Source organism: Exophiala bonariae, assembly GCF_035927105.1.
Source record: "Exophiala bonariae strain CCFEE 5792 chromosome Unknown scaffold_8, whole genome shotgun sequence".
Lineage (NCBI taxonomy): Eukaryota > Fungi > Ascomycota > Eurotiomycetes > Chaetothyriales > Herpotrichiellaceae > Exophiala > Exophiala bonariae.
The window spans coordinates 99,491-123,436 of record NW_027042483.1 but is presented as its reverse complement, the minus strand read 5'-3'; the positions used below and the strand labels follow the sequence as shown (position 1 = coordinate 123,436).

General features: G+C 50.1%; 9 protein-coding genes across 9 annotated transcripts; 3 read left to right on the top strand and 6 right to left on the bottom strand.

Annotated features, from left to right (window-relative positions):
- Window positions 1-808: 808 nt before the first annotated feature.
- On the top strand, window positions 809-1,018 carry LTR84_012484 (uncharacterized protein; the record flags this gene model as incomplete). The annotated part of the gene is made up of 1 exon (XM_064856004.1): window positions 809-1,018. The coding sequence occupies one exon, from the start codon at window positions 809-811 to the stop codon at window positions 1,016-1,018; it is 210 nt and encodes a 69-aa protein (XP_064707904.1).
- A 527-nt stretch (window positions 1,019-1,545) lies between these two features.
- On the top strand, window positions 1,546-4,059 carry LTR84_012483 (uncharacterized protein; the record flags this gene model as incomplete). The annotated part of the gene is made up of 1 exon (XM_064856003.1): window positions 1,546-4,059. One exon carries the CDS (start codon window positions 1,546-1,548, stop codon window positions 4,057-4,059), a length of 2,514 nt encoding a protein of 837 aa, XP_064707903.1.
- Window positions 4,060-4,497: 438 nt separating this feature from the next.
- Window positions 4,498-5,811, bottom strand: LTR84_012482 (uncharacterized protein; the record flags this gene model as incomplete). The annotated part of the gene is made up of 1 exon (XM_064856002.1): window positions 4,498-5,811. The coding sequence occupies one exon, from the start codon at window positions 5,809-5,811 to the stop codon at window positions 4,498-4,500; it is 1,314 nt and encodes a 437-aa protein (XP_064707902.1).
- Window positions 5,812-6,681: 870 nt separating this feature from the next.
- LTR84_012481 (uncharacterized protein) lies at window positions 6,682-10,470 on the bottom strand (the record flags this gene model as incomplete). Its single annotated transcript, XM_064856001.1, has 1 exon — window positions 6,682-10,470. The coding sequence occupies one exon, from the start codon at window positions 10,468-10,470 to the stop codon at window positions 6,682-6,684; it is 3,789 nt and encodes a 1,262-aa protein (XP_064707901.1).
- A 578-nt stretch (window positions 10,471-11,048) lies between these two features.
- LTR84_012480 (uncharacterized protein) lies at window positions 11,049-13,479 on the top strand (the record flags this gene model as incomplete). The annotated part of the gene is made up of 4 exons (XM_064856000.1): window positions 11,049-11,102; window positions 11,402-11,846; window positions 11,895-12,196; window positions 12,256-13,479. The coding sequence occupies 4 exons, from the start codon at window positions 11,049-11,051 to the stop codon at window positions 13,477-13,479; spliced, it is 2,025 nt and encodes a 674-aa protein (XP_064707900.1).
- Window positions 13,480-14,275: 796 nt separating this feature from the next.
- On the bottom strand, window positions 14,276-16,144 carry LTR84_012479 (uncharacterized protein; the record flags this gene model as incomplete). Its single annotated transcript, XM_064855999.1, has 1 exon — window positions 14,276-16,144. One exon carries the CDS (start codon window positions 16,142-16,144, stop codon window positions 14,276-14,278), a length of 1,869 nt encoding a protein of 622 aa, XP_064707899.1.
- Window positions 16,145-17,801: 1,657 nt separating this feature from the next.
- LTR84_012478 (uncharacterized protein) lies at window positions 17,802-19,192 on the bottom strand (the record flags this gene model as incomplete). Its single annotated transcript, XM_064855998.1, has 2 exons — window positions 17,802-18,733; window positions 18,802-19,192. 2 exons carry the CDS (start codon window positions 19,190-19,192, stop codon window positions 17,802-17,804), a joined length of 1,323 nt encoding a protein of 440 aa, XP_064707898.1.
- A 1,330-nt stretch (window positions 19,193-20,522) lies between these two features.
- Window positions 20,523-20,966, bottom strand: LTR84_012477 (uncharacterized protein; the record flags this gene model as incomplete). Its single annotated transcript, XM_064855997.1, has 2 exons — window positions 20,523-20,824; window positions 20,876-20,966. 2 exons carry the CDS (start codon window positions 20,964-20,966, stop codon window positions 20,523-20,525), a joined length of 393 nt encoding a protein of 130 aa, XP_064707897.1.
- Window positions 20,967-22,092: 1,126 nt separating this feature from the next.
- Window positions 22,093-23,407, bottom strand: LTR84_012476 (uncharacterized protein; the record flags this gene model as incomplete). The annotated part of the gene is made up of 4 exons (XM_064855996.1): window positions 22,093-22,206; window positions 22,269-22,596; window positions 22,650-23,068; window positions 23,123-23,407. The coding sequence occupies 4 exons, from the start codon at window positions 23,405-23,407 to the stop codon at window positions 22,093-22,095; spliced, it is 1,146 nt and encodes a 381-aa protein (XP_064707896.1).
- Window positions 23,408-23,946: the final 539 nt, after the last annotated feature.

Here is a 23,946-nt window from a genome sequence, read left to right as displayed (position 1 = left end):
GTACTTCTTGGTGCATACCAGCGGACTCTCCCTTCCAACCCTGCCTCCTCCTCCACCACCCTCTCCATCTTTGCTGTCCTATTTCGTTCTCACTGGTACTACTACGACTATTGGTACTATATATCCTCTTTCTGTCCTTCATCTGCCTGCGTCTTCTTCTGCTTCGACTCTGACTGACATTCAGCCTTGAGCAACCTCGCAACCTCTCTTTCGTTTAGCAGCAACCAGTCTTGCTTTATACACATTTAATTGCTTTCTTTCCCCATCAATCTGCGTTTAATCTGCTATCAACCATCCAGCAACACATCTAGCAACCCGACTTGACTGTTCCCACAATCCAACATGCAATTGTTACTTCTTACCACCATATTGGCTGCTTTTGCCACATCAGCACTTTCCCAAGAGATTGACCCTAACTCAGTACCACTCGACACGAGAAGTATGTGCCAATTCCCCCTTTTATCGCCCACTTGATTTCCCTGGACTGACCATCCTCTTAGAGATTTGGTGTACATCGCAGATCGCTCAGTGCCCATTGATCTGTTTACAGGAAGCTGGCAACTCGGCTGGCACATATTCAAACACCTGTGATCCTGCCTCCCTAGCCTTCAGCTGCATCTGTTCCAACGGCCTTGCTCCCAATACCTCGGAGTATTCGCAAACGATACCATACTACAAGTGCACTCAGCACAACAGTAATTGCCAGGCGGCATGTGGTTCGGATAATACCTGTGCTGCTGCGTGCATTGCTGATCACCCTTGCGGTGCATCCAATCCTACAAGAGTCAATACAAGCACAATCTCAACAATGTCTGCCACCACAACCGGGGGAGTCGCAGCCTCTACTGCATCTGATGGAGTCATCTACACAGGCTTTGGCACTGATAGTGGTGCCACTGCCACGGCTGCATCTGACTCGGCAAATGCTGCAGCACGGCTGATTGTCAATTTTGGGGAACTCTATGGTCTGGCCGTGGTTGCAGCTGGCATTTTTGCTGGTTTCACCATCATGCTCTAGATCCGAGGACCAAAAGTCTCGAGGTTCCATAACGACTATTCTGGAGAATCGCGTCTCCAAAAAGGTTCATTGAGCGAGGTTATTTAATTGCAAGCATTTGGGGCGATGGCGCTGGTTGGATAACATATCTTAACACGCACGTGTGATTTCTCTGTGTCCGATGAGTCACTAATAAGAATTAATGGACACGTTAATAATATTGAAATAATTATGACTGGAAACCTTGGAAGATAATTTGCGGTCACAATGATCTCAGTTCATTTTCGTACTACGAGTACATTTCTGTTTGCATGTTGTGTAGCTGAGTCAGCCACCGTTGCTGGGCCAACGCGTCGATGTTTTTTGGCACGTGTTGGCTGCGCTGGAATTGGCAGTTACCGCAAACTGCACGCAGAAGCGTTCGGCCTCAAGTCTCATACACCAGCCCAAGCAAGCATCGCGTCAATTATCACCCAACAACGAGTCGACCATGATCCCGCACTACAATATCAATACCTCACAATAATCTCTAGACTCTAGACGCTAGAATGGCAACTTATGCGTCACCCACTCCTGCTGCATTCTCATCCCACTTCAGTCACTCCCGCCAATCATCCCATCGACCAATCACTCGGACAGCTGCTGCTCGAATGCAACCTATTCCCTATATCGCGCCTTCCGATCGAGATTCTCAGGTTGGAAGAAATCTAACTGGAGACAGTTCCGATGATGAAGACCTTGCTCCAATTAAGCTGAGTGCAGAAGCCCAGGCAATTCTAGGCGAGGACAACTCTCAACCAGAGGCAGAAAAAGAGAACATCGATCCCCTGCCACCAAGGACGAAGCCTGGGTTTGGGAGAAGCACTCCCGTTGAGAATTGGAGGACTATAAGTCCCCAATTCCAGCAAGATGGGAGTCCTGCTCCACGCGTCGTTCGAGTAACAGCTGGCAACCGGCCTGGACCACCAACCATACTTGGAAGAGACGGCTCATTTATGTACAAAATTCATGACAAGTCAACTGCCCAAGTGCGCCAGCAAGCAACCGATTCACAAACACCGGCACCCAGGATCAGACGCATCCGCGTCAGTGATTCGAGACGTTTGTCTCGGTCCCCACCAGCTGAGAAATCTCCGAGCTCTTCAAGGCAGGACATAGAAGAAACGAGGCCTGAAAGCTCCCCTCGGACTTCGATCGAACAACAACCAGATGCTCAGAGTAGTCCAGAGGAGGATGGCCCGGCAGTCCCTTCAACAATCATGCGCTCAAAACGCATAGATGAGAACGGTGCCCAAAGTACAATGCGTGTCAGGAGGATTGGAGGCGCTTTGCTCAACAGACCTGTCCGCCGAGGTATGGTCCGCCGCCAGAGTGAAGAAGAGGATGCTGAAATCGACCATCAATCCATGGCAAGATCTACGACCCCCGAAAGAGAAGCTGGTCGAAGGGCTCCAGAGCCATTGGCCGATTACCCGGACGATCTCCTGGCCTTGCAGGGGAGTCCCAAGCAAATCAAAGTTGGAAGAGTTTCTCCCAAAGCACTGTCGCCAAAGTCCTCGGAGCGGCAAAAGTCACAACCACCCTCGAGGCCATCCTCAATCCAGAGGCCACATCCAACACCAGTTGCGATTGAGTCACAGTCTTCCTCCAAATCGTCCAGTTCGCGTAGAGACCCCATCTTCAAGGTTCCACCACTACCTCCATTACCAGCCTCGCATGACCAAGAAAATGAACCACCCCCAACTTTTCGTCGACCAAAACAGGCAGTCTCACTCCTTGATGTGCACGAAGATAAACCTGCATCAGAACCAAGAGCAGATGATCCCGCGCCAGTCAGTATCTCGCCATCTCGTCAACCATTGGCATCGAGATCGAACAACACACCTCACAGACCCGCCCCACCTCCACCACCCAAAATGTCAATACTAGAAACAGCTACGTCAAATGCAGGCACGCGGAACAAAAAGTCGGTCCACTATGTTTTGAACGGCAAAACTTATAGACGACTAGATTGTATAGGCAGAGGAGGATCCTCCAGGGTGTTCAGGATCATGGCAGAAAACTACAAGATTTTTGCCTTGAAAAGAGTCAACTTGGAAGATGCCGACATGGCTGCAATAGCCGGGTACAAAGGAGAGATCGACCTATTGAAAAAGCTGGAAAACGTGGATCGTGTCATTCGATTGTACGACTACGAGGTGAATGAAGAGAAAGGGGTTCTTAATGTTATGATGGAGTTGGGAGAGTCGGATTTCAATAAGATGTTAAATGAGCAGCTCAAAAGCGAGAGCGCAAAACTTGACATCACTTTCACACGGCACTATTGGAAAGAGATGCTGGAGTGTGTCCAGGCCGTACATGAACATGACATTGTCCACTCGGATTTGAAACCCGCCAATTTCCTCCTGGTCAAGGGTCAGCTCAAACTCATCGACTTCGGCATTGCCAACGCCATCCAGGATAACACGGTCAATATCCACCGCGAAAACCAAATCGGAACCCCGAACTACATGTCCCCCGAGTCCCTGGTATGCCACACACCAGCAGCAGGCTCCGCACCTGGAACAAAGCTTCTGAAATTGGGTAAACCCAGCGACGTGTGGTCACTTGGCTGCATTCTATACCAGCTGACATACGGCCAGCCCCCATTCGCGCACATCACGAAACAATTCGAGCGCATCATGAGCATCCCGAATCCGAAAGTGGAGATTCAGTTCCCCTCGACGGGCGTGGGCGGCGCTGTCGTGCCCTTTGGCCTGATAAAGACCCTGCGACGCTGTCTAACGCGTGAACAGAGTCTCCGGCCCACTATCAGAGAGCTCCTCAGCGACGCCGATCCGTTCCTGAACCCCGTTGCCATCAGCCCCGACATGCTGGGTCGCGTCATCGGTAACGTCGTCAGCTACTGTCGTAGACGAGAAGAAACGATGCGGAAGAATGGTGAGTTGACATATACCGAGGACGGCGCGACGTGCCTGCCCAAGGACGAGGATATGAAGAATTGGCCCTGGGCTTTCTACGAAAAATTGAAGCAGGCGCAGGAGGAGGGAACGGCTTGGTGAGCTTCACGCCAAGATCCGTCCCTGGAGAAAGAGAAGTATTGGGCGAATGCTTCAGTGATGCCCTTTTGAATGAAACCGCCTTTGGGGGTGGGAATAATGCTTTTGTGATAAAACTGGCCAGCGGCGTTGGAAAGAGAAATGTCACCCTGCATGGGTCGGCAAGTCATGCAGATTTTGTCTTTGGATCGGCGTGAGCGTTCGCGTTTCTTATTTTGGGAGGATGATACCCGAACTAATCATGCTCTGTCGTTGTAATTGGATTGTGAATGCGATACATTGAGTGATTGAAGTAGTATGATCTTAGGTATCTATACTTCGTACCTAATATACCCATGACACAACCCACACAAAAACAATCTCTTGTACAGGAGTGATCAAGGCTAAATAAAACAAGAGACGTCCCGACGGCTTACGCCCACTCGCAATAATAACAAGTCCTCACGCCCCTCGAACAGGCAGGCCGCCCTTCGTGTAGACAGCATCAATCATCTCCATGACCCTGACGCTTTCATCCAGCGTCACCCAAGGACCAAGATAGTCGTCGCCGTCGCGAACTTTCCGCGCAAACCCCTCCAGCTGGTACCGCCACGTCGTCCACCAGTTTTCGCCGACTTTCGTACCCGTCCTGGCTTCCTCTCGCTCCCACAGCGGCCCGCCCTGGTACAGCTTGGTCTGGAACTTTTTTCCACGACTGAGGATTTGGCCCGTGCCGGCATCTCGGGTCACTGGGGTGATGGCGATATTGTGCGATATCCACGGGCCGATGAAGTTGTCGACTCTGATCTCGGCTTTTTCGGTCTGGATGGTGAGCGTCGGCAGCTCCCAGACTCGGGGGATGATGCCGAATAACGGTGGCGCGTAGATGTCGGTTCCGACTGTGGCGCGGATCTGAGCTGGCGCGCCGGACGTGCCAGCGGCGTTGGTATAATGGCGTGGATCCTTCAATAAGATGGTTGCTTCCATCTGCTCGTCCACCAGAGGATCCTGCGGGTTTACTCGAAATTTGGAATCCAGGACCTCGAACTCGAAATTCGGATCTGAATTGTCACGCACCCCGAAGTAGGCAATCGCTGAGAATACATAGGTCAAGTCCATGCAGCTTCCGCCGGCAAGGTCATATCTGAAGCGTATGTCCCCGCCTCGTGTGAACATCCCAGCAAACATTGCATACCTTGCATCGATAGACAGCACAGCGCCATGTTCTCCACTCAGAAGTAGTGACTTGATATATCCGGCAACTGGATGGAACCGCCAGTGGAAAGCTTCCAAGGCGACTTTCCCCGATTCTATCGCGGCAGCACGGACTTCCTTTGCTTGCAAGGCGTTCGAGGTGATTGGTTTCTCGATCAGAACGTGCTTGCCCTTCCGAAGTGCTGCAAGCGTGAGTTCATGGTGCATGCTGTTGGGCACGGGGATGTATATGGCGTCAACATCGGGGTCGTCGAACAACTCTTGATACGACCCATAAGCTTTGCAGGTCCCTGTCAATATGACCTTGTTTCGCTGGATGTATTCCTCAGCTTTAGCTACAGTACGTGAGGCGATTGCCGTCACAAAAGAGGATGTGTGCGTAGAAACTGGCTCGATCAGCGCAAGGTAGTTGATTCGAGCTGTAGAGACGATGCCGATCCGTAGTGGCTTCGAGCCATCGCCCGTGGGTCCAGTGGCGGACTCCAGTCTTGACAACTTCTCTGCGCAGACCGCTGATCGAACGGAGGAGATGTTGTTCCACCAGTTGTGGTATATGTACATAAGCTGGATTTGTAATGTAAAACATCAGTCGTTCCGGTTCAATAGCAAGGAGCGAAGGAACGACTCAATCGCTCTGAATGCACACCCAGTCGAATCCAGAGATTAAGAGGTTACGCCGAGACAACGTGAAAGAGCTGACTTCTACGTGGCATGCCGCTCCAATCGAGTTGCGGATCTCAGGGATTTGGGGGGACCAGGAGATTATCTCACCGTTGGCGCCCACATAACTCGCGAATCTTCTTCTCCTGAGACTGTTCAAAAGTGTCGAAGTTCAAGTTGATCTTGGAGCACTCCGAGGCCTACCCGGGGATACCTGCGGGTCTATGTACTTTTCACAGGCCGGACGTCCCAATAAGGCGGCCGGCACAATGATTTTTAGTTGGTCAGAGCAACAGGGCTGTCTGTATGGTTGTGATGCCGAGGCTATCTGTCAGGTCCTAATCCCTCCTACTTCTTGTCCCAGTATCATTCCTGCCGGGACTTGTTTCGTACGGAGGCTGTCTTTTTGTGGGAGTCACAGTGGAGGTTTTCATGGACCTAGGTAGTGTTCGAGAAGGATGAGCGGATTTGACCACGCCAGCCTCCCACCTCCACTACTCAAGAGTCAAAGGCACCCAATTGGTGGAGCACGGCCTTGAGATGACTGTTTCGTGCTATCGAAACGAGTACGAATCCGAGCCGCCTTATCTATGGTCCCCTTGGCACATTGTGCCTCCTTTCGGAAATAAGCTGACCATGAGCGATCCGCGGAAGACTCTTGTAGAAGTACACATTATTTATGGTAGATAAAAGTCTAGGTCTCAGAGTGTTACAGACGCTTTTCGCAATACATGATGAGCCGAGATGAACCACCTTCCCGAGGCACATGGATCATGCCTTGTCCAAAGATTGCGCCAAACACATTTCATAATATCTGCCTTTGAGTTTCTGCAGCTCGGCATGCGTGCCCATCTCTGCGATCCTACCATTGGCAAACACAAATATCGTGTCTGCGTTTCGAATGGTGGATAGACGATGCGCCACTGCAATCGTCGTTCGGTTCACCGCAGCCTCGTCTAGAGCCGCCTGTACTAATCGTTCCGACTGTGTATCCAACGCCGACGTTGCTTCGTCGAGTAATAGGAGTCGTGGGTTTCGTATTAGCGCGCGTGCGATCGCGATGCGCTGTCGTTGACCCCCAGAAAATTGCATTCCCCGCGACCCACAAGGCGTGTCGAATCCTTCCGGAAGGGACACGACGAAATCTAATGCATTGGCTTTCCGGCAGGCTTCTTTGAGCTCTTCCTCCGGTGGTTCATAGTCAAGTCCGAGTGAGACATTGTCCCGTACTGACCCCTGGTAAAGTGTTGGTTCTTGCTGTACCAAGGACATCTGGCTACGGTATAGCCGAGGGGACATCTTGGTGATAACCTTGCCATCCACGCAGATGCGACCACTTATTGGATCGTAAAAGCGTTCAAGAAGTGCTATCAGCGTCGACTTGCCACAGCCTGATGCTCCCACGTAGGCCACAAATGCGCCTGGCTTGACTGCCATGGATATACCTCGCAATACCCTGGCTGTGTCTCTCTGACGGTAGCGGAACTCAACGTCTTCAAGGTCGATCTGACCATCTCCTTCCGGTCCATCATTCTTGTTGTTTTCGTCCTCTTTAATCACGGGTTTCAACGTGCGTAGCCAGAGAACGTAATTGGCTGCTGCCTTTGCTTTCGTCAAACTCGTTGAATAACCAAAGAATTGTCCAGCAGCTTGACCGGCAAAGAGGACTCCAACAAATATGACGTAGAACTGCGTTGTTGAATATTCTCCTGTTGACAGCAGACGACTACCGTACCAGAAGCCCAAAGCCATTGCAAGAAACTCAATAGACTGTGACAGGGAGAACCAGAACATAGTCCAGATTAAGGCTTTGGTGGATCGAAGAACGATGCTGCCCAGCAAGCCTGCATATTCCTCTAAGATCTGTGACTCGAGGGTCAGTGAGGCCACTGTTCGGATTGAAGCGACAGCTTCACTGGCCAATCCGGCACTATCTGAAAAGTTCTCGGAATTCTTCTCCTGAAGCTTGACCTCAAGGCGAATTCGCAGATATCCTGCAATGAGGATTGGTAGTAAGGCACCGAAGATGACCACTAATGACAACTTCCAACCATATGCAAGTGCCAAAATGCTGGAAGATACAACGTTGACGAGGACAATGAAAATAAGGAGAACGTTTGCACTAACAAGCTCCTGGATATCCGTCGGCACGGCGGATAATTTGGAAGTCAGCGCTCCAGAAGTGTTCATGGGAATGTCGAAAAATTCCACATCTTGCTCCAACATGCGCTCGAACAGTTCGGCTCGATACCTGTGCGTAACAGTCTGTCCAATGATATTGCATAGCCAGCCGATGACGAAGTAGGCAACCAGGTTCGCTAGAGCGACAACGAAGAACATCAGTGAGAAAAAATTGGCCCGATCAACGGCTTCTTGTCCGGTAACCTGGAATATGGTCAAGAGGCGTGCAAAGAGGATTGCTTGGGCGGGGAAAGTTCCACCTCCAATCAGGCAAGCGATTGTTGACAGAGCAAAACACCAGTATAAATTCTTCTGTTCCCGGAACATGATCCAAATGCAGCGAATAAGCGAGTAATCGAGCGTTCCGATGCGCTTTTTCTGAGCTTCAACATCTCCTGCCAGCGATGTCACGCCAGTCGCGGTCCTCTGCAGTGCAAGACGTTCCCCAGTTGACTCGACTGCAGCCTTCTCGCTCAAATCTTGCGCATTTTCCTCTGCCTCATCAGCTCCCAAATCTTGTGCTCGTACAAGAGAAGCGTAGTGACCGTTCAGGTCGATCAGTTCCTCGTGAGTGCCTTGCTCGACAATTTTTCCTTGTGACATGACAGCAATGTTGTCAGCAGTTTTGACAGTTGCCAGTTTGTGGGCGATGACCAATGTTGTCCGATCCTTGGAAACGCGATTGAGAGCATCTTGCACCACCTTTTCAGCCTTTGGATCGAGTGCACTAGTTGCCTCGTCGAGTAATAATATCTTGGGGTTCGAGATGATACTGCGAGCAATAGCAATACGCTGACGCTGGCCACCACTAAGGGTACCAGCCCGCTCTCCAACTTCGGTATCGTAGCCCTGTGGAAGCTCCACAATGAATTCATCTGCGTTGCTTGCCTTGCAGGCCTCACGGACAAGCTCCATCTGCTGCTCTCGTGGCAAGTCTCGCTGGTCGTCCACTAAACCTTTGACAACGTTCTCGAAAACGGTACCACGGAATAAGATGGGCTCCTGCTGGACTAGTCGGATCCTGCTTCGAAGCCATTTGACATTATATTCAGGAAGGTCAATGTCGTCGAGGATAATGCGACCGGATTCTGGAACGTACCATCTTTCCAGCAGACCCACTAGAGTGCTTTTGCCAGAACCAGATGCCCCTACCAGCGCTGTCGTCTTGCTAGCAGGAATCGAGATACTGAAATCGCGGAGTACTTGAGCTGTTGGACGAGATGGATAAGCGAAGTTGAGATTCTTGATTTCAATGTTGCCGTCGCAAGTTCTGGGCTGTTTTCCCGAGGGGTCCAGTGGATCCAAGAGTGACGATTTATCAATGATGGTGAAAAGCTCGGCGGCGGCAGACGCGGCATTGGTGAAGGAAGTGATTTGTGGAGCGAGTGTAGAGATAGACGTCGCAGCAATGGTAACAGAGAGCACCACAGTGAAAACTTTACCCACATCCTGGACCTCACCGCTCAGATACATCCGGTACCCCTGCCAGAATGACAAGGCGATGGCGGAGTAGACACAAAAATATTCTGTTGAGAATAGAACACCATAGTTGGGAGATTTCTTATTCCCTTCCTTATGTGCCTGTTCCAAAAACACATTATACTTACGTGCCATCTTCTCCTTCGCCCAAAACGCGTTTACTGTACGGATTGATGATAGCACCTCTTCTGCAAGTACAGCAGCTCGGGAATATATGCGAATGATTCGGGCTTCTTGCTTCGCATCGATCCCGACGCATATTCCAGTGACAAGGAATATGGCAGGTATGACAGACATTGTGATCAAGGCTAACTTCCACTGGACGCTAAGTGCGACAATGAAGGAAGCAAAAAACATAGCAAGAGCTTGAACGGCGAAGGTGAGCTTTTCCGCAATCCCACCTTGAATCCTGGTGCTGTTGGTGGTGACTTGAGTCGCGATTGCTCCATTGCCTTGCTTGTCGAAATGCCATATTTCTTGCCTCAGCGTGCGCGCGAGAAATACTTCGCGGAGCTTTCTTGTTGTTCGAATTGAGGAGATTGTGATTGTAGCGGTCGCAATGTAAGTGACGAAAAATTTTCCGACAAATAGGTAAATGAACCACAGAACGAAGGAATCCACATCATCCCTAAACTGGGCAGGGCTTGTGGCACCAACGCTGAATTGATTGAACTTGTTGGTGAAACTTCCGAAGATCAATGTCATAAGCGGTAGTGAACTTCCACTAGCTATAGCACAGAAGGCAGCAATTCCATTTAGCATCCAGTCGTATTTATCACAGTACTGGAAGATACGGAGGTAGTCCTTCATGCTACCCTCCTTTCCTTTCTCTGGAAGCTTCTCGGAAACGGTTTGGTCCCCATCCTGGCTGGAGCTTGTTTTCTCCAGGTCTTGGGTCATTGAGAAATTAGCAAGTGATCAATATTGAGTCGAGAAACAGCTATTGGAGAGTGTGACAGGGTTGTCAATGGAGGACTCGACTGAACGGTTGTACGTTGAGGTGAAGATATACGTAAGTGCAAAGATGCGGTTGAGAAAACCATGCGACATGTCAATCATATTGGCAAGACAGGCAGCATTACGGAACTTCCGACCGAATAGACCGAAGTGAAAAGCCCAGGCAGAACCATGCGAATTTACACCAGAGTTAAAACAAAATACGAGCAGCGATAGGCGCAAAATACGATGATTCCATCGCGTGGAGAGATCAAACTCCTTGAACTCGATGCTTGTTCCAGATGGTGTCCACTTCAAGCGAGGCGACGTCAATGATTTTGGCTTGGCATGGATTCCGCGGCCGCCGCGGGTCCCGAGGCATTTGAACAAGAGGTACTCCAGGAAGCCGAGAAAGGAGAGTAATTTGGTTCTTGTCAAGCATCATTGTCCGAGTCCGCGATACTGACACCGTACGCGAGGGAAGCATTGGCACCATTGGCAGTCCGTCACAAGATCTCCCACTGTGAGTGATGACGGAGAGGATGTCCGACCCAGCCCTGTCCGATACCGAAAATTCTTCCCTGAGAGTACCTGCTGTAAGTCATCACACGCCCCAGAGCAACAGGAAGGGCTAATTCGATTCTGCAAGTGCGATAGTTGCCGAGCTCGGAAGGTACGGGCGGTTGTGATTTCCCTGCGTGAGCTCGATTTAACATTACAATACTAGATTAAATGTGATCGAAAAGCACCATGTTCTAGTTGCAAAGCGAGTCAGGTGGTTTGTCGGACTACTAAGAGAAATCCCGAAAAGAAGCAACGTATCCTTGTCTCAGGGCGATAGTAAGTGACTCTTGTCTGTGGTCATCCTCTGCTTTGCCTTGATATTGATCGCCAGGGTAGTGAGCGAGAAATCGAAAATGTCAACGAACGACTTGCAAGCCTCGAGAAAATCTTGAAGTTGTTCGTAGGTAACAACAAGACAGCGGCGTTACATGCCTCACCACCGACCGTTGCGGATTCATTGTCAACACCTACGGACAGTCAGACGGCTGAACCAGATGTGGGTTACGAGGGGGATTCCAGTTTCAATGCTCACTCCAAGTTGGCTGTGATGTCTTTTGAGAGTGGCCTCAATAACTATCCTTATTCAAGCTCAATACAGGACGTATCCGCCGCGGTCGCCACCCTAAGGGGATTTCTGACCAAGAGTCTCAGTGATCAAAATGATAGTCCTGCTTCTGGTCCGCAAGTTCTACAAGAAATCATCCACTATCCGCAATTATCGAGCCTACAGTTACCTCCAATGGATATTGTCCTTCGCTTACTGAGGCACATCAAAGGCACGCTTAGCTGAATCTTATCGGCTTCAGTTGGCTAACAGCAATTAGTCCACGGGCACAGATTCTTGTACGAATGCCCTATGCTAAACTTACAAGAGATCAATGCGCTTTGCCAGGACTTATTTTTCCCTGCCGAACCTTGCACTATCGCCACATTCATCACAACTCATACAGCACTCTACTACCTTTTCAGAGATTTGCCATTGAAAGATATGGAAGTACTTAATCTGAACAGCTCAGAAGTCAAGTCTCTGGTCGAAATGTGTGTCAAAAATGCACAAGTTGCATTCAGGAATCTAAGGCTTGTTATGGATCCAACATATGAGAATCTTCAAGCATTGATGATAGGTGTGAGTATCTATTCGTCCCAATATTTTACCAGGATGTAGCTGACAGTGTCGACGTATAGGCTATTTCTGCAATGGATTTATCACGGCCAGCCTTTGGATGGTCTCTGATCTCCGCTGCTTGCAGGTTGTGCCAGGATGCCGGTTATCATCGCCTTCCATCGTACTCGGTTGCTCCCGATGCAGACACGACCAAGAAAAGACTACTATTCTGGTTCATATACACCACAGATCGCAATATGGCCCTCAACTTTGGAAGAGCACCTAACTTGCAGAGCTATGATATCAGTGTGGAACGACCGAAAATCCCCGAGGAGATGCCTAGCGCGTGGGGTACGATGTACTACATGTGGATGGACTATGCTGATATTCAAGGTGATATCTATGAGCAACTCTATTCTGCTCGAGCACAGTCCGAGCCCATCGAAGACAAGGTTCGCCATGCACGTCGCCTTGCGAAGCGTATGCATGAGCTGCGCAAGGAATTTGGGTTCGTCGACATCTCAAGAGTGCCCTACGGAGAAGAATTCCAACAAGCGCTTTTATCAACGGAGATCACAATACTCTCAGCACTGACGCTAATCTACCGGGCGATCCCCCCACCAGCGTCATCCACTGGTGAAGCCCAGCATCCCCTCAAGCCCAATGCGGAAGCTCTTTCAACAGCACGCCAAGCTTTGACGACCAGTCTAACAGCCTGGGAAACGTTACGAGATCGTCCTGGGGAAGAATGGCGCTCATTTATTCTCTGGGGTCTACTGTGGTGTCCCTTCATTCCCTTTCTTGTGGTGTTTGGTAATTCGATAGTCGAACGCAACCGCCAAGACCTGGAACTACTCGAAAACATCGTCATAGCCCTCCAAGCCGCCCAACCGAGGAGTGACATGGTGGACAAGCTCGAGAAGGCTTGCAAGATTTTTAGTCAAATTTCCAGGATATACCTCGATCAAACAGAGGGATCCGCCCAGCAGCAACAACACCATCAAAAGAATTCTCGGCATTTTGATTCCGCTCTGGTCCCGTCCGTAGGTGCAGGTACCATGTCCACCATGTCAGCAACGAATACATCCAACGTAACGATGCAACAACCAGAGGTGCAGATCACAGACACCGTTCTGTCGGATTTTCCTCTGTCGCAACAGAATTGGGACAGCATGTTCAATGAATGGGACCTTGGCCTTGGAGCAGAAAATGCACGAGAGATTTCGTCGTATTTCGAGCAACTTACGGGAGCAGGACCCATACCCAATATGTTTGGCATGCCGAATCCGGAACCATTTGGATAGCATTTCGATCGTACATCTTCCATCCCAACTTGACCGGACTTCCCCATAGAAAATCACACAAATCTTGTGCCTTACGGATCACCGGCCTTCGGACCCAACGTGTCCCAAAGTGGCCACCGACCAGCAACTCTCTGAATCAGGGTGATTTAGCCACCTTTGGGTTTGCCTATCCCGAGAAACTCAACCTCAACCGAGGCTTGATACCCAAGGTAGCCCGAGATGCTTACCCTGCTAGACCGTCCTCTTCCGGCCGATCCATCATGTGATCAGAAAGTGGGATCCAGAGACGGTGTCTCCGCCGAGTCGTCAATATCATGATAGGGCAAATATCACACCGAGGGCTGATAACAGGGCCTCATGGTGCTGGCAGCGGCCCGGTTGGATAAAATCGCCGCTTCCGGGGACTGGACCTCCGGTGTGCAATCCTTTCCGGACCTAAAAATGAACCTGAAGCGTGGAGACGATGGTGAATCCAGAAGTCGACATGATGCCTGATACAGCACGACCTTAGGTTCACAAGGTATTGATTGCATGTGTAAGCAGCTCAAAAAATACTGGCCATGTCATGAATTTTTTGGGTATCTATACACAAATAGTTTGCCGCACAAGCAAGACGTCCATGAGTGAAGAGTCAGCTAGATCTGTACAGGTGGTATCTGTCCAAGAAGTGCCAAGCACGGCCAGATTATATAAATTGATTTTTTCGCCTTTGAAAATGCTCACTCCCTCCCGCTTTCCATAATATGCAAGAATGCAATATGCAATACCCCCACAAAACGCAACCTTCCTTCAAAACTCATGATTCGCTTTTTGCGTTCGCTTCGGCGTCAAGAGTATTGCGCCTGGCCCGCCTGGCTTCCTTCTCCTCGAGGCGAACGCGCTCCTGCTCGGCGATACCGGTGCGAGCTTTCTCATGCTGGGAGCTCAGCTCCTTCTTGGTGATGAACAAACTAATCAAAATGCCAAGGGCGGAAAAGGCGGTGTAGAAGATCCACAGGGTCTTGAGACTCTCGGTGTAGGCGACATTGACGGCATGTTTCTGGTCCGGGGGCAGAGATCTGACATAGTCGGCCGATGCGCCGAAACTGGAGTTCGCCAGTCGCTGCGCCACGTCTGCGGGGAGGAAACGGGCGAGGTACGCTTGCTTGCCGCTGAGTTGGTTGTTGAGGACTACGCCGCCGAGGACGACGGACATGGAGGTCCAGATGTTGCGAGTGAAGCCAAATGTGGCGGTCGCTACGGCAATATCGTGGCCCTTGACATGGCTTTGCAGCGCGATCAAGGGGCTTTGGAAGTTCGGACCGACTCCGATACCTGCAATGATCTGATAGATGATGATTTTGGCCCAGTTCGGGCTGGGATCGAAGTCGATAAAGAGCCCGGAGCCAAGTGTCATCATTGCCAGCCCGAACCAAATTGGCTCACGGTAGCGGCCGGTCTTCTTAATCACGACTCCGACCACGGCTGAGGCGAATGACAGACTGAGTACCGTTGGGAAGAGATAGACTCCGCTGAGGAGTGGACTGGCCGAAAGAACGGTCTGGAAGTAGATTGGGAGGAAGTAGCTGCTAGCGATGAAGACGAAACCATGAACGGCGCAGACTCCCAGCGAAGCCAGATTTGACCTGTCGTTGAATATTCGGAGTGGTATAACGGGGTATTTGGCGAACTTGGCTTCGTTGATGAAGAATAAGACAATGGTGAAAAGGCCCAATATAATAAGACAGAGGGTGTAGGCACTATCCCAGGGATGGGTAATACCCCCAGATTCCATTCCGAAGAGAAACATGGTTACTCCACCCACAATCAGAATCACACCAACCCAATCAATCGCCTTGATTCCTGCGACGAATGGGGTCCTTGGTGTTTCCAATTTCAGGAAGAATATTAGTAAGATCAAAGACAATCCATCCAAAGGTAGGTTCACGTAGAAGCACCAGCGCCATGACACGCCTTCAGTGAAACCGCCACCAATGACTGGGCCAACCCCGGAAGCAATGGCCCAAACGCCGCCTAGGATACCATAATATTTTGGTCTGTCCCTCATGCTGAAGAGGTCAGCAATGCAAATGTTGACGAGGATGACGAGGCCCCCGCCTCCTACGCCTTGAATGACCCGTCCACCGATCAGGAGGCCTATGGAATTGGAAATACCTGCAATCAAACTGCCAGCCATGAAAATGACGTTGGCCAGAATGATCATAGGTTTGCGACCCCATATGTCAGACAACTTGCCCCACAGAGGTACACTGGCTGCATTGGCGAGGAGATAAGAGCTGCCAACCCAGGTGTAGTCTGCGGCGGATGCATTGAAATGTTGAGCGATTGTGGGGAGGGCGGTGGTGATGATGGTGACGTCCAAAGCGGCCAGAAAGAGCGCCATTCCGAGCGAGAACATGATGATTACAATCCTGGCCTTTGAGAATCCATCTGCTCTTGACACAGTCTTCTCGAGTGGAGCTCCTGATTGTTGCTCGATGGGCACATCATTATCTGCTGGTGAGGTTGGAGATGTTGGCTCGCCTTCGTGGCTTGATCTTTTGTCAAGCGATTCGTGACTCTGGAGTGAAGAAGGTTCCGTTTGTGTCTCGGTGCCTGCTAAGGGGATCTGTGTTCGCAGGCCCTCGGTCCCTGCCTCATAGTGTTTCTCTGAAGTTTCTGCCATGAGGACGAATGGAGAAGACTCGACCTAGAGGCACCAAATAGGTGATGAATAGATGACAGACCAAAATCCAGCACGGACAATGTATTCAAGGTAGTTGATGTATGTCCAGAGGCGGTTGATGATATATTCGCGTTCGAGGATTTCCAATTAAGCTGGCAATAAGGCTGTGTTATGACGGTATGGAGAATGCCGTGAATGGTCCGTTTATTCTTGTATAGTTACCGATAGAGGCAAGTGGATACACAACTGGAGGTTCTCGTGGCTGCAATTCTTCTCGAATGCGTCCTTGGTGGAAATAAGTCGTCACTATTAATAATGTCGCCGCACTCGAATCCTCCAAAGAGACGATGCGCGAGCCACACAACGCAAATATGACAGGGAAAAGTGTCGGTGTCCTCACGCAGACTGAATAGTGAATATTGTGAAGGAATAACCTCACAAGAAAAACCAACTTCCAAGATTTGCTGAAAATGAAGTGTTTAGTATGAAGTCAACACAAGCACTGAAGAAAATGGAACAAGCGTTCTTAGCACACTAAAGTATGTTCATGACCCCCTTGAATAACAATGAAGACTCGTACTGAACTCGGCATGAAAAGCACAAGTCCGAGCCGACTACGAGGTATGATGGCCCATCATCGTCCTAAAGACCGTGTGGCAGGCAGGGGCACTCGGTCGGTCCAGCGTTTGCCCCAGCGAGAATGAAAGGAAAAAATCGATGACGAATTTGACTAATGAAATTGAAGGCAACCGCGGTTGACTCCGGCACCAGTATCCGTTAGGCAGGTACCTACTCGTACCTTTTTCTCCAGGACACCTCCACGATTGACTCCAGGTGACTCCAGGCACCAGAGAGCTTGCCGACGCCTGAGGGCGAAGGGCGCAGATGCACATGCAGAGGAGCGACAATTGACTATGTAACACGTACTCGTATCAGGGAATTGACAAGATATAAACACTAAAATAGTGAGCCTCTCAGAGACATGACATAACGCCCAAATGTAGCGCCCTCAGGTCACATCCATGTACTCAGTTCAGGCATCAATGTCCGTTGAGGGTCGTGGCCGCACAGAAACATGTTCTTCATTCGGCCCCGAATCGAACTTCGGACACGAAGAAACGTGGAATTAGGACATAAAACCTTTCGAGTGAGACTGGTGCTGTGGTTTTGGCCGACTTCGGACAGCGTTGAGTCATTCACCATGGTTGTCTCTTTCGCAATTATCGGCATCAATCAGGTGAAGAATACGAAAAGTGTTTGATGGAATTCAGGATGTTTTATGCCCATGTTTTATTTCTGAAATCTTGATCTGTTATACAACAACTTAGACCGGGTGTCTTGATATGCTCTCCTCGGCGATCTTCGAGTCAAAAGACGACTCGTCTCTATGTAGATATGCATAGTGCAAAGACACTGCCATAGCAATTGAAGTACATGTGGATGTATGGTCATCATGCAGAGACCGAGAAACTATACACCTCGCCATGTTAGAGACCGACAACATTCCTTTGCAAGCCGCCATCGCGACGCCCCCGAGTCATTATTCAATCAATCTACACAAGTGAAGATTTAATCCATGCTGACATCTGACAAAAATCCACACCCCTACATCGCAGGTGTCGGCCTGAAACCATGTTATTCGTACAGAATATCGATTTTAATTCAGAGACTCGCCACAATTCAGGCATTTCAATTTCATCCTCCAGACTTTCGGTTGAAATCGTGATGCGTTCTTGCTGGCCGGTGTAGGTACCAGTTGACTGACTGTTGCATGGTGGACCTCACCTCCGATGGTTTCAATCTCCGCTTGTAACTTGCCTGCCCATGGGACCTTCTTCCCAGGGGTCAGCTTTGTTTTCTTGCTGGCTGAGATCGCTGGAGATGCGGAATGGGCGTCCTTGTCTTTGATCTCACCACTTAACGAAACCAACGGTCTGACCAAGTTACCAAGTGTTTCGCCAACCTTCTCGCCCAAGGTCTTCTCTTCCTCTCTTTCATGCGTCAACGTGCCGGTCAAGAACTTGTCCCAGGCTCTCTCCTCCAGATCTTTGTAGAGGCAAGCTTGGTGATTCCATGTTCCACAGCCTTTCTGAGGCTTGTGACATTGATACATGTCGACACTGGGGTTATCATAACCGCCGCATATACAAAACTTTCGCAGCTTGCTCAGCGCATTTTTACCGTCTCTCGCCTTCTTCAAATCCAGTGTCTGCCTCCAATAGCGCTCTTGAAGTATAGTTTTATTTGAATCATCGTTCTCATCCCAAAAGCTGACTTCAGCATGAGTTGCAATGGTTTGGGCTTCGATGATGTCCACATGATTACTGAGAACTAGCTCTCGTTTGCCGTGGTATGGCTGTCTGCCACCTGGTAGCTCATCCGGCCAGTAAAGCCAGAACACTTTGACGTAGACTTTCTCTTGACTCTCGGCTCTGAATTCGGATATCAAACCAACCCAGAAGTTTTCTTGATCATACTGTAGTCTTTCGTCCTCGGTGGCATCGGACGCCGGAGCAGGTGGGATGGGATTATGACGATTTACGTAAACAATCTGACCAGACGTGTAGATGACGACAAAAGGATCCTTGACTGTATATTGAGATTCTATGGTCAGAAAAGAGTCACGGTTTGACGCGTATGTACCAGATGATACTCACATTTGGCATTCTTAAACCTGGAGAGGTCAGACCATTTCTTCCCCGGGCGAACTGCGTAATCTATGGTCAAGTGCGGAGCGAGAGCTGGCGCATCTGCCTTTTCGATCATGACATCGTCATTCAGTATCTTCTTGTTACGTCGCTGCGGCAGAGCAGGACATTGGATGATGAAATCAGGGCCACTGTCGGCCTCGATGGTCTCTGGCGCATTGGGTGGCTGGCCACTGGAGTTGAACTTGTCATGTTTATTCGACTCTTCTTCCATCTCAGTAGCGTTCCGTTTCCTCCCTGCCATTTGAGCAGGCTCAGTGGGATCTTCAATGTCACTGTCGCGTGGCGTCAAGGGCAAGTTCGAGGGGTAGGATTCGGACGTGGCAACCGTTGACGCCATTGATGGGATTCACAGCTCAATGCAAGTGACCCAATACAGAGGCTGATTGATCAATCAGAGCTGCGAAAGTGAGTGGTGTGGGCTTGAATGGCCGAGTCCTTGGGTAATGGAGGCGCGTCGCCGAGCAGAAGGAGTTTACTTGACGCAGTACGTCAAGTGGTCGCGCAAAGTAGAGGGAAGTAACCGCGATGAAGAGAAGTCGCGTCGATATGACAGCTACCGACGGCAAGAGGGAGGTACGATGGTGTGAGGAGTGCAAATATCGGGTGGTTGGTGGAAGCAACGTTGTGAATAAAGTTGGCGTGGCCGGCAATTTGGAAGGTAGAATAATCAGTGTGTTTGGCCACTGATGATGGAGGAGGACAATTACACACGGGTGCGACAGCGCTTAGGCATGCAAATGCTGATGAGGTAGCCTCGGGCTCATCAGGCGTAAGACGACCTTGGCTTGGGCTTGGGCAGCTCAGATTTGGGCTTGGAGATTAACTCCAGGATATACATGGTCCCCTTAGGTAAGTACCTCAAGCTACCTAAGGTACTAGGTACCCTGTAGGTATCATCCCGTGAAATGTGATCTTCCACGTATCTGATACCTACTTCGTGCCTAGGTAGGTAGTTAAATTGTCCTCTCACTTGATCGGAGAAGCAACATGTACCTGTCTCGTACGTGCCTGGAAATCCATGTGTCATTCCAGGTCCGTATCCACGTTTACTTTTATTGGTAACTCATACACCATGTTGCTGCGTTCTCGAGGTGTATCACTCTACTCACACTCTCGTGGTCCAAGCTCTCGGGTCTGGCCGATGACGGCCCGCACTTGTCTTTGCCTTCAAGTTCAAGTTGCCATGGATTGTCCCTAGCATACTCCACTGGTTTTCGAGGGTTTGTTCGTAAAAGTTTCGTAAAAGTGTGGAGTTTCAAGGTCGTAGAGCTTGATATTGGCGGGGATAGGTACGGAGTATGTTTTCAGAGGAAACGGTGATGGGAGACAAGTCTTCAATATGTCGTGTAATGGCGCCCTCTCCCTGACTACTCATTTCTGCCGGTGTGAGGATCTCATTTCATCGCTGCCATGGTATGGGTGATCTAGATTCATTTAATACTGGAATGACGATTGTGAAGCAATTCAGTATTCCACCATAACTTGAGTGAGGCCCAAAGTATCTACCTAGGTAGGGTAGTAGTACCACAGGTACTGTATTATTATCGCCACCGTCTGCGCATCGTTCCTGCTGGGTATCTTTGAATTAACACGTTAACTCCTGGGCGTTGCGAATGCCTCCTGCCTATTCCTTTCACCGCGGGACACTATGTAGCAACTTTCAACCATCACTTGAAGATCTTCTTGAGCTTGTCCAGGATGGAGGGCTTCTTCTCGTGCACATGTTGCTCGTTGCCTGCGCCTCCGCGACCAACGTGGTGGGACTCTTCCTTGACAATGCGAGTGGCTGTCTCGGGAACGATTTCGGTATCGTGAGGTGTGCCTCCCGCTGCTACTCCATCTTTGTCGATGTTGCCAGCTCCTCCACGTCCTGCCGAATAGGGCCCGTCGCCTTGGTTGCCGGTTGGGCCTTCACGTACGATTTCGCCGTCAGTGTATGGGGTATCGTCAGGTCCGATGTTGGCGGCACCTGAGACAAATTAGGGTTGAATATGGAGAGATGGTGGGGAGAAATTCTTACCGCCACGGCCATGAGAAACGTTGGCAGCCATTGTCGTTTGTTCGCCTGTAGAGAGGTTAGGTTCCACTGAACCATCATGCGTGTGTGCCATTTTGAGCGCGAGATGGAAAAGACGGTCTTCGAGTATTCACACTGGGAAACTCGAAGATTGAGGACAGAAGTGAAAGACACCGAACCTTCAGAGAGACAAGGCTGGAAAGAGCAGCAGTATCCGAGATTGATGAACCGCTTACCTGAGAAGTGGGAACTGAAGAGTGGATATTGTCGTAGGTCTTCACTGGGGTAAGCAGTGTGGTTGATGAGACGATGATAGGTGAGTTGCAGTTGTTTGCTCAGTTGTCACCAGAGGGGATAGGCGAGAGATAACGAAGAAGGAAGAGTGATACAGGCCGGGGGCTTTTAGTACTAAGGTCATGCGTTTTCCACGCGAGCGATACGGGAGTCATTGACCAAACCAGGAGGCCGCCATGATCAAAAGGAAAGTCCGGATGCTAATCGTGACTCGAATTAGTTCAGCGGGTGGCATGAGGTCTGCTGCTCTGGTGACGCGAGCCAAGATCTGCTGGACGACTGAAGCTCTTTCAAATCTAATCCAAGGAGCTTGATTCTTGCCAGTGTTGCTTCGGGGATCCCAGGCGGGGGGTGCCAGCTTCACCAGGACTGCAATCTTGAGGACCACGTTTTGATGCTTATCACGCAATTCCGACATCTCGTCAATGTCTTGTGTGATTGCGACTCGCGTTGACATCCCACCTCATATTCGCGCGTGGTCAATAGGCACTATTTCAAGCCACAACCATCATATAGCTAGGCACAGGTATCGCACAACGTGAAATGCCTCGCTCACTGGCAGTGAATAGCTTTCGTTGATCAAAGGTACTCGGTATTCGGCCATTCAAAGATTGTGCCTTATCTATCAAATTATTAGTCCTCATTTTAGTTTTCAATACGTCACTCGGTCGCCAACTGACACGCTAGGGACTTGACTGGCCCATTGGGGCTCTTGTGGGATGAGATTTCCGGCGGATCCAACTCAAAAGCCATGCACGTTTACTAGTACTCGGTAGAGTGGATAGATAAATATGGATACCAGTTTTGCGTGGTTACTTTGCGACAGAATCTGCCATTCCCTAAACATGTACAAATTGATCTTCTGGAACCTGCCATCCCCTAGGAGTATATCACGACGTCGCCATCTTCCAGCCATTCTGTTCTCTTCAAGCCTTTGCCGTCTTCTTGTCGTCGCCGCCTCCAGTCGTCGGCAGACCCATAAAGATCTTGAACGAGTCGTATATCATCCATTGCAGACCGGTCAATGTTCCAATCATCACCTAAAGTCACCTCGCATTAGTATCCAACCGTTCGGAGGAGTTTCAACCGGTAAGAAACTTACAATTCTGACAGGCAGACCATTCCAGAGGCCACCGAAACCAATCTTGGCATAGATACGGCTCACTGCGGCCCCAAAGCCTTCACCGGCACCACGATCTGCATTCAACTTGCTGACCATGACATCGGCAGGGTGTGACACAATAGCACAGAGAATACCAGCCATATAACCACCAACGAAGGCTACTCCGGTTTGTGCTCCCTTGTTGTAGTCTGACTTTTGTCCAGGAAGATAGTCGTAGATCGCGGCGACAATGGTTTCAAACGAGGCAAATTTCATCATGGTATATGGAATCTGGCGACCCCAGAGTGGGTAAAGACCTTTGTATAGACTGTGTATGGTCAGCAAAACCACGTCACCACTTCCAGTGTCCGCACCACTCACCCTGCAACTCCCTCTTTCGCGGTGATCGAATTGATTCCTTGGAGGGTTCCGGTGAAGGTTGGCGGGATCGTGGTTTGCATTCTGACCTTGACTGCTTCGAAGGGACAGAGACCAACATCGGCAATAAATTCGGCCGAGGCCGAAGCGGTCAAGAAGATGGCTGTCTTGTACTTGGCGGCGTTCTCTTCACCTGCAAGTCCACTGTAGAGATGTTTGAAGTATTCGTAGAATCCGTACTTTCCAGCACCTTGAACAGAGTATCCAACAAAGGTTGGGCCCCAACCGGTGAAGATACCGCGAACACCCTCGGCTTTGCCAATCTTTTTCCAAGCTTCCCAATTACCCTTGTAGAGGTTCGAATCGACTTGACGACGACACTTGACCAAGTCAAGTGGGGTGACAGCTGTATGTGTTGTGCCCTGATCCGATGTCAATACCAGGACGATTCAGTAGACTTTCTGCCGACCACTTACGCAGGCAAGGATACCGCCGACTGTGCATGCTGCATAGTATTTACCCGAGTATAGCTCGATACCACCAGCTTTGGCTTGAGCTTTCTGACTGGCTTTGTTGTACTCCTTCTGAGCAGCTTCACTCAGCTCAACCGCTTTCTCCTTTGCCGTCTCGGCCGCACTCCATGCTGAAAAGATAGGCCGCTGCTTTGGGTGTTCGACTGGCCTAGCGCTTGGCCTGTAGAAGGGCGAGGTGGGGTGCATTGCCTCGTGCAGGGCAGCTGAATTGGGGAAGAGGCCAACCATGGTGCTACTCCAGAGAGATTCAATGAGCTTCCACTGTTAGATAGTTCACAGGGCAATTACCCACGTTTCCCTTGTATTGTAAGGAGTGCGCAGTCGGGAGCAAGTGAGTCCGAGGAGACCAGGTGACAATGAGTGACGATTCAACTCACGATATGAAGTTGATCACACTTGGTAGCAGATAAAAGGTCACGAAAACAGCCTTATGGATAAGCAGGGTGATAGGTTCAAGCTACGAATAGCTGATAGCAGAGTCACTTTGGCCACTGCCAGGGAAGTACGAAGGGCTACGAGTATGTAGGTAGGGAAGGTCAAATCAAGGCAAGGGCATGCGAGTTGGGAGGACTGCGTACTCGGAGATAGCATTCCACCCTCCACCTTGCTCTCTTACCTCGTCTCAATTTGCTTCATCCATCGTCATTGCGGCTGGATTGGAGCGGGGATAATGTTTTGGGGGTGCCAGCTTCAAAGTACGAGCCTACGAGGTACTTGATTTCTGTGACGTTGCAGCTTACTCGAGCTCCTCCACACTCTAACCACCT